This window comes from Rhincodon typus, chromosome 20 (genome assembly GCF_021869965.1).
Source record: "Rhincodon typus isolate 14 chromosome 20, sRhiTyp1.1, whole genome shotgun sequence".
Classification (NCBI taxonomy): Eukaryota; Metazoa; Chordata; class Chondrichthyes; order Orectolobiformes; family Rhincodontidae; genus Rhincodon; species Rhincodon typus.
In genome coordinates, this window is record NC_063351.1 from 45,642,695 (window position 1) to 45,652,660 (window position 9,966).

The 9,966-nt window shown below is 41.8% G+C and overlaps 1 protein-coding gene across 2 annotated transcripts in view; it reads right to left on the reverse strand.

Annotated features, from left to right (window-relative positions):
- Positions 1-9,966, reverse strand: part of LOC109915132 (spondin-2-like) — a 37,905-nt gene that overhangs the window by 18,707 nt on the left and 9,232 nt on the right. For both annotated transcript variants that reach the window (XM_020514733.2, XM_048608695.1), the window contains exon 3: positions 3,322-3,808. In XM_020514733.2, coding sequence (XP_020370322.1) covers positions 3,322-3,808 — 487 coding nt within the window. The remainder of the gene's footprint in view (positions 1-3,321; positions 3,809-9,966) is intronic.

Sequence of the window (9,966 nt, forward strand, 5' to 3'; positions counted from 1 at the left end):
ACTCACCATAACCCTTAATTCCTTTACTGTTCAAAAATTTATCTAGCCTTGCCTTAAAAACATTCAGCGAGGTAGCTTCAACCGCTTCACTGGGCAGAGAATTCCACAGATTCACAACCTTTTGGATGAAGAAGTTCCTCCTGACCTCAGTCCTACATCTGCTTCCCTTTATTTTGAGGCCATGCCCTCTACTCCTAGTTTCACCTGCTAGCGGAAATAACCTCCCTGCCTCCACCTTATCTATTCCCTTCATAATCTTAAATGTTTCTATAAGATCTCCCCTCATTCTTCTGAATTCCAATGAGTATAATCCCAGTTTACTCAGTCTCTCCTCATAATCCAACCCTCTCAACTCTGGAATCAACCGAGTAAATCTCCTCTGCACCCCCTCCAGTGCTAGTATATCTCTTCTCAAGTAAGGAGACCAAAACTGCACACAGTACTCCAGGTGTGGCCTCACCAGGGCCCTATACAGCTGCAGCATAGCCTCCCTGTTTTTAAACTCCATCCCTCTAGCAATGGCAGACAAAATTCCATTTGCCTTTTTAATTACCTGCTGCACCTGCAATCCCACCTTCAGCGATTCATGCACAAGGACACCCAAGTCCCTCTGCACAGCAGCGTGCTGCAATTTTTTACCATTTAAACCATAGTCCATTTTGCTGTTATTCCTACCAAAATGGATGACCTCACACTTATCAACATAGTACTCCCTCTGCCAGACCTTTGCCCACTCACTTAGACTATCTATATCCCTCTGCAGAGTTTCAGTGTCTTCTGCACACTTTCCTCTACCACTCACCTTAGTGTCATCTGCAAATTTTGACACACCACACTTAGTCCCCAACTCCAAATCATCTATGTAAATTGTAAACAATTGCGGTCCCAACACTGATCCCTGAGGGACACCAGTAGCCACTGACCGCCAACCAGAAAAACACCCATTTACCCCTACTCTTTGCTTTCTGCTGGTCAACCAATCCTCTATCCATGCCAATACATTGCCTGTAATACTGTGCAACTTTATCTTATGTAGCAGCCTCTGGTGTGGCACCTTGTCAAATGCCTTCTGGAAATCCAGATACACCACATCCACAGGTTTCCCATTGTCCACCATGCAAGTAATGTCCTCAAAGAATTCCACCAAATTAGTTAAACATGACCTACCCTTCATGAACCCATGCTGGGTGTTCCCAATGGGACAATTTATATCCAGATGTCTTGCTATTTCTTCCTTAATGATAGATTCAAGCATTTTCCCCACTACCCAAGTTAAGCTAACTGGCCTATAGTTACCTGCTTTTTGTCTACTTCCTTTTTTAAACAGTGGCGTCACATAGGCTGTTTTCCAATCTTCGGGAACCACCCCAGAGTCCAGTGAATTTTGGTAAATAATTACTAACAATACCCTTCCTCTAACAGGGCAACCAGAACTGGACACAGTACTCCAGAAGTGGCCTCACCAACATCCTGTACAACCTCAACATGATGTCCCAACTCCTATAGTCAATGGTCTGAGAAAAGGAGGCAAAGAGTCCCAAAATCAAGGCCTATGTCCTCTAACGGTCAATAGAATAATCTTAATCGTTGACTCTCCTGATTCAAAACTTAACAAACAGAAAATTTTAGGAATCCTGTGCCTGCATTTCCAATTTGTGATCCCAGTGGGTAGGATTTGCACCAGGGGTGCCTTAAACCACCTCCCGAAAATAAAATAAATGAAAAGTTATGAGTTGACTCCTGGCACAAAACAGTTCTGCCAGAGAATTCCTTGGAGCTGCTCCTACTTCATCACTTCCTAAGGAGTGTGGCAAAATCCAGCAGACTAACAGCAGGGAAAGATCCAAGGAATAGAGAAAATTGAAGTCCTTCAGAAGCATTGAGGGTAAATTATAAGGACTGATTGCACCAGTTTATCTTATACTTTCAAATTGACCGGGTGGTCTGATTGAGGTATTTGAAATATTCAATTAATCCAACATGGTAGATATGGAGAAACTATTTACCCTGATGAGGTGGATTAAGAATAAAGAGGAGTAATCTTTAAATTAGAACCAGGCTGTTCTGGAGCAAAATCAGGAAGAAATTTTTTCACAGAGAGGAGCATGAATTTTGTGATTCTCTCCACACACGACTTCTGCCCACTCCATCCATCCCAAAAAAGGCTATGGATCCTGAGATATTGAAACATTCAAAACTGTGATAGACTTTTGTTTGGTTAAGGATACCAAGGGAGATAATGTTAAGGTAGATCAATGGAGTTGAGAAGCAGATAGGCCAGGATCTAATCAAATGGAGAAGGTGGTGATCTGCCTATTTAATAAAAAAAATTATTTACAGAACATGGGCCTCACTGGCCAGGCCAGCTCTAATAGCCCATCCCTAATTGTCCAAAGGACAGTTAAGAATCATAATGTGGGTCTGGAGTCACATGTAGGCCAGGCCAGGAAAGGACAAGTTTCCTTCTCTAAAAGGTATGAGTGAACCAGATGGGTTTTCTCAAATCAACGTCATCATTAGACTCTTAATCCCAGATGTTTATTGAATTCAAATTCCATCACTTGCCATGGTGGGATTTGAACCCTGATCTCCCAGAATGGGACCTGGGTGTCTGGATTAATAGTCTAGAAATAATACCACTAGGCCATCAACTCATCAATTAATGGACCTAGACCATAAGAAATAGAAACAGCAGTAGGCCATTCAGCCCCTCAAGCCTCCTTCACCATTCAAAAGGATCATGGCTGATCTGACATTCTATGTGTCTACTTTCCTGCGTTTTCTCCATAACCCTTGAATCCCTGACTGATCAAGAATCCATCTACCTCAGCTTTAAATATATACTGGGACTCTGCCCCCACAGCTCTCTATAACAAGGCGTTCCAAAGACCCACAACCTCATCTCAGTCTTACATTGGTGTCCCTTAATTCTGAGACTGTGTCCTCTGGTCCTAAACTCTCCATGAGGAGAAACATCTTCTCAGCACTTACCCTGTCAAGCCCCTTAAGAATCCCGAATGTTTCAATGAGATCACCTCTCATTCTTCTAAACCCCAATGAATAGATTTTCAAGCTGTTTAGCCTTTGCTTATAACAAAATCCTTCCATCCCGGGATGGATCCTAGTTAACCTTTCTGTGAACTGCCTCCAACAGAATAATGTATTATCTGAAATAAGGCGATCAGAACTACTCACAATACTCCAGATGTGGTCTCATCAGAACAGCACCTTGTACAGCCGTGGTAAGACCTCCCTACTCTTATACACCTTGAATGTTGTCCATGATTACCAGTTTACTCTTTCTACATATGTTGTACCTACTTCCAGGTTCCTTTCCCGATGGCTTTTCAAGCACATCATTGACGACATCCTCAGCCTTGAGTCCAACTTCCATCTTCGTCCCACTCTCAGTGTATGTCCAGTTGATTTGTGGAAGTTCTGTCCAGTTTTGTGTTGTTCCTGGGGTTGGTTCTATTTGCTCAGGTCCTTTGTCCGGTGCCTGACTGGGTAATACTGTGGGCTGCAGAACGAACTCTGAGAGGCCCATTCTGGGTAACGTTTCCAGACGTGGGTAGTAGAAAGAATTGGCAGGATGGGATGGATGTTTTGCGGTTATTTGCGATATAGTCTCCTGAGGGTTGGTGGCGAAGTTTGGAGATGAAAATGTAAATCCGCTGTCTGTCCCAGCATCCCAAGGAAATAGATCCAAGTTATAGGATTCTTTCCAATTATTATTCTCACATAGGTTGATGCCGTTAGCTCCAAGAAACCAATCTGGACTGGGAATTATACGCACTAGAAATGATACCTGGACAACAAAGTGAAAATCATTAGATCTTCAGAATTTGTATAAACTCAAAACCTAGAAAAAAAAAGCCTGACTTGCAAGGGTAAAGAACTGAAGAATCTCAACCCAACATTATGGAAAATTCCTTGGGATTAAATTCCACCAAAAGAAAAACAAAATTGGCAGAGCCCAATAGGGCTTGCTGAGTCACTAACACCAAATTTGTATACATTACAGTTGTCTGACCTTCTCCAGTACCCTTCCTGTTTTCCTCCATCTTATTGCAAAAGGCCTGGGTGATATGGTGGCTCAGTGGTTAGCCCTGCTGCATCACACTGCCAGGGACCCAGGCTCGATTCCACCCTTGGGCAACTGCCTGTGTGGAGTTTGCACATTCTCCCCATGTATGTGTGGGTTTCCTCCCACAGTCAGAAGATGTGCAGGCTGGAGGAATGGCCATGCTAAATTGCCCATAGTGTCCAGGGATGTGTAGATCAGGTGGGTTATACAGGGATGGGTCTGGGTGGGATGCTCTGAGGGTCGGTGTGGACTTGTCGGGCCAAAGGGCCTGTTTCCACCCTGTAGGGATTCTATGATTGTAGAGGGTTGCCTATTTCACTGTCTTGGGTTTTATCATTGGCATTAATGGAATGGACGAAGTTGTAAAACTGACAATCTACTTGAACCTTGAGGTTTCCTGCCTGCGGGGTCAGTTTAAAGTTACCCCCATAAACAAAATACTCACAGGAAGCCGTGCAGTTCATTGTTCCTATGCCAATGTCAAGTCTTCAAACAAAGCTAGTCCAGTGCAGTCAAACTTCCCTGGCCTTTCCATGTAATCTTTTCTACGCACTTCTTTCACAAGTATTTTTTTAAATTTACAATTCCAAATTGTTAAATCAACATAGTTATCGGAACCACTATTTGAGACAGTGGGATGGCTGTTAATAATATGGCCCATCTCCCTATTGATAGCAACTTAATGACAATGGTCAGCTCTGTGAAGTACTATTGATATTGCATAATTTAAAGCAAGGAATCAGGATTCATGACTAGAATTTATAGAAGAATTGAAGGAGCTGTTTGGCTCATCATGGCTGTGTCAACTCTTTGAAAAAACTGTCCAGTTTGTCTCTCACCTCCCACCATAATCCTGCAAACTAACCCACTTTGAATATACCTCAATACCTTTTGAAAATTCCTATGGAATCCTATTCTACCATGTTATCATATGTTAACTACCCTCGGCAGGGGTAGGGTGGTAGCTGTAGAGAATATTTCCTCATTTTCCCTAATTTACCAATAATTTAAAACTTATGACCGCTGCTTACTGACCAACACAATCGAGATAGAACAAAGAACAGTACAGGCCCTTTGTTGTCCACGATGTTGTGCCGACTTATTATCCTACTCTAAGATCAAACTACTCTGCACACCCTACATTTTACTATCAACCATGTGCCTATCCAAGAGTCACTTAAATGTCCCTAATGTATCTGACTCTACTACCACCTCTGGCAGCACATTCCACACACCCACTGCACTCTGTGTAAAGAACCTAACTCTGACATCTCTCCTATACCTTCCTCCACTCACTTTAAAATATTTTCACCCTGGGAAAAAGTCTCTGGCTATGCCCTCATCATCTTCCAATCTATCTAAGCCTCTCATCACAATCAAGGTGAAGGAGTTTTTCCCTATTTGCCCATCATATTTTTTAAAGTATCTTGACTAGATCTCCTTTTGGGATTATCATACAGAATAATTGAATTGTTACAGCACAGCCTGTTAAGTTTGAACCAGTTCTTTGCAAGACCAACTCAGTTACTCACTCTCTCTGACCTCCTGTATTCTCTGTGCTACTCTGCAATCTGTCCTTTGCAGGTGCTTATTCAATTGCTTTCAAAAGCCCTGATTATATCTATCCCCACCATTCTCTTAGGCAGCGCATTCCTGATCCTATTCACTTTCTGTGTGAAGAGTTTTAATTTGTGTCGCTATTAATTCTTTGGTCATTTGTTTTATATCAATGTCCTCTGGTTTTTGACCCTTCTACCAAGGATAACAGCTTTTTGTCTTTCTGTCTAGAGCTTCTTCATTTTACCAGCTCTATCAAAGCTCCTCTTAACCTCCTGAAAGAGAATAGCCCTTGTTCCTGTAATCTATCTTTGTAACCAAAGTCTTACCTACCTGAAGCCAGTCTCCTAACTTTTGCCCTAAAGCCTTCCTAAAGTGCATTGCCCAGAATTGCCCACAGTACTCCAACTGAGGCTGGGTCAGAGTTTCCTGAAAGTGCTTCTTTGCTTTTATTCCATGTCTTTATTTCTAAAGCCCTGGAATCTTTATACGTCTTTAACCATTTTCTCAATCTGCCGCGCCACCTTCAAATGCTTTGAGAAGACAGTTTGAGAAAAAGAAAAAGTTGCATTTATTTTGTACTTCTCATGACCACTAGATATCTCAGCGTACTTCTGGAGTGTAGTTGCTTTGCAATGTGTAGATTGAATGCATGTAGCCCCCCAAGACCCTCTGATTCTGCACCTGCTTTAGAAGTGCTCCCTTTATTTTGTGTTTCTTCATTCTTCCTACCAAAATGTAAGACTGCACATTCTCATTGTTACATTTCATCTTCCATGAGTATGTACATTCCACCAGTCTGCTTGCGTTCTCTTGAAGTCTTTCACAATACCTGCAAGCCTTGTGTTATCTACAAATTTCACAATTCTATCCTATACATCCAAGTTTATGTTATTAATATAAATCAAGAAAAGCAGTGATCCTAATACTGACCACTAGGGAACTCCACTGTATAACCCCGCTCCAGTCCAACAAACAACAGTTCATCGCGACTTTCTGTTTTCTGTCACTTTGCCAACTTTATATCCCTGCTTTTATTCCCTTTTATTCCATGGGCTCCATCTTTAATGCAAGTTTATTATATGGTATTTCATCAAATGCCTTTTGAAAGTCCACATAAAAATCATTAACTGCATTACCCTCATCAACCTTCCTTATTACCTCATGAAAAACCTTTAGAGTTTCTGTGGGATCAGAAATAGCATGAGTTCTCCTCAGGGCCGTACAAAAATCCTCCAGCCTATTGCCAATTTGTTCCTGCTCCTGAACCCACCACACCCCACCCCCCCACCCAGACAACACCTGTCCTATCTGAATCTAAAAGTGGTTCAGTTCACCTGGTTGCCATGTTGGGTGGGTGCCTTTCGTGATTCACTGTAATACTGTGTGTGTTTTTGTGTGTGTGTGTGTGTGTGTGTGTGTGTGTCTGTGTCTGTGTGCATGTGGGCATGTGTGTGTGTGTGTCTGTGTCTGTGTGCATGTGTGTGTGTGTGTGTGTGTGTCTGTGTGCATGTGGGTGTGTGTGTGTGTGTTTTTGTGTGTGTGTGTGTGTCTGTGTCTGTGTGCATGTGGGCGTGAGTGTGTGCGTGTGAGTGTGTGCGTGTGAGTGTGTGCGCGCATGTGTGTGTGTATGTGTGTCTGTGTGTGTCTATGTGTGTGTGTTGGATATGTTTGTGCAGACTCAATGGGCTGAAGGGCCTCTTCTATGACTGTATTAGCAGGATTAGACAAGACAGCTTGTTGAGCCTGTCCCACCATTCAATATGGGGGACTTCAATTTCACTTTAAGAGAGGTCCAAAGATTCACAATATACAAATAATAGACTTTTTAATAAAGCAGATTTTGGAACTAAAGTTTTTAAACGTATAGTTTAGTTATAAAATTTAAATCATTGTAAATGATGGCGACAGCCTGGGCTGCTTGATAGCATTCCAAATTGCTGTATAAGGTTTTGACTGTAGTTTCTAAGGTGGCATCCCAGTGCAGTATTGAAGGACCGCTGCAAAGTTAGAAGAGCCATTTCTCACATGAGACTGGATTATCTGAGTATTTAGGTGATTAACCAGGTAGAAAACATAGAAACATTGAAATTAAGAGCAGGAGTAGGCCTTTCAGCCCTTTGAAGCCTGCTCTGCCATTCAGTATGATCATGGCTAATCATCAAATTCAGTCCCCTGTTGCACTTTCTCCCCATACTCTGAGATTCATTTAACCCTAAAAACTACATCTAACTTCTTCCTGAAAATGTTCAATGTTTTGACTTCAATCACGTTCTGTGGCAGAGAATTCCACAGGCTCACCACTCTCTGGATGATGATATTTCTCCTCATCTCAATCTTAAATGGCCTACCCTGTATCCTTAGACTGTGACCCCTGGTTCTGGACTTCCCAGTCATCAAAAATATCCTTCCTGCATTTAATCCTGTTAAAATGTTATAGGTTTCTTTGAGATCCTTGTTCATTCTTCTAAACTCCAGTAAATATAGTCCTAACCAGCCAGTCTCTGTTTCATATGGCAGTCCTTCCATCCCATGAGTTGAGGACATCAGTCCAAGGTAAAAGGGAAAAAATACATGGGAACCTGAGGGGCAACTTTTTTACACAGAGGGTGGTACACATGTGGAATGAGCTGCCAGCTGAAGTGGTTAAGGTGGGTACGTTAACAACATTTCAAAAGTATTTGGGCAAATACATGGATAGGAAAGATTTAAAAGGATATGGGCCAAGTGCAGGGAAATGGGGTTAGCGTGGATGGATGTTTTGGTTGGCATGGACCAGTTTGGGCCAAAGGGCCTGTCTCCATGCTGTAGGACTCTGTGACTCTAGGACTCTGATCAGTCTGGTAAACCTTTGTTACACTTCCTCCATAGCCAGAACATCCTTCCATTGATAAGGAGACCAAGACTGCATACAACACTCCAGGTGTAGTTTCACAAAGGACCTGTACAATTGCAGCAAAACATCTCTGTTCATGTACTCAAATCCTCTTGCTATGAATCCAACATACCATTTGGCTTTTTCGTCGTCTGCTACTCCTGCATGCTTACCCTCAGCAACTTGTTCAAGGACACCAAGTCTTGTTGCATCTCCCCTTCTCCCAATCTGTCGCCATTTAGATAATAATCTGCCTTTCTGTTTTTGCTACCAAAGTGGATAACCTCACATTTATAAAGAATTTTAAGGCACTGAAGTAGTGGTTTCTGTGTATCTTGGCCAATTGTTCCTCAGCTAACCAATACCACTAAAACAACTACATTGGCCATTGATTTTCATGCTGATTGGGGGATGATACTGTTGTGTTTGCACTCCATGGAAGAATAATTTTGTGAAATTTTGAATATTATAATAAATGCAAGCGTTGTGTGGTTTTAAGGTATCATGTTTTCATTTGCTCTTGACAACCGCAATGTCAGTAGAGGTTCCATCATGCCTTTATCCTCTTAGTGGAATGTCACTGTTGGGCATGCATGACTACTGTCAAAATATGTAATCTTAAAAGTAAAAATAAGATTGATGTCTGATACTTGGAATGCACGGTTCTGATTGACTGGGCTTGACATCAGTATTTATGTCTGAATTTCAAAGGAGATGAGGAGATTAACTGGCTAACTTTCCTTTTTTCATTAAAATAAAACAGAATTCAAGAAACTTCTGGACAAGTGAGAACAGTCAATAGAAAAACCTGGCCTGGATAACAGTATAAATGGGACAGTTTAAAGGGACTGGTGTTTGGCAGTTGGCTAATTTCATGTCAGATCTTGATAATTCTGATCCCTATTTACTCTGATATTTGATTGATGTTGAAGATTAGAAGAAATTAGTAGAAATGGTAAATATGTGTGCAGATTTCTCTCTCTCTCTGTCCCTATCTCTCCCTCCCTCTTTCTCTCAATGGGCCAAATGCTGACAAATGGAAATAGATCTGAGATAACAAGGTGTAGAGTTGGATGAACACAGCAGGCCAAGCAGCAGCAGAGGAGCAGGAAAGCTGACGTAAGCTCAGATTCTCCAGCAACTGCAGTTCCTACTATCTTGGAAATAGATCTGTTCAGGATATCTGGTCAGCATGGATGAGTTGGACCAAAGGATCTGTTTCTGTGCTGTATAACTCTATGACTCTATTTGAGGTTCATACAAAGTGATAACCGAAAGAATATTATGTAAACTGTACAGCATTTTCTACATCACAACAGTGAAGATAATTAAAAGTACTTTGTTCGCTATAAAGCTGTTTGGGATGTCCTGAGTTTGTGAAGGAGGCTATTTAAGCATAGAGATAGTAGGAACTGCAGATGCTGGAGAAATGGAGATAACAAGGTGT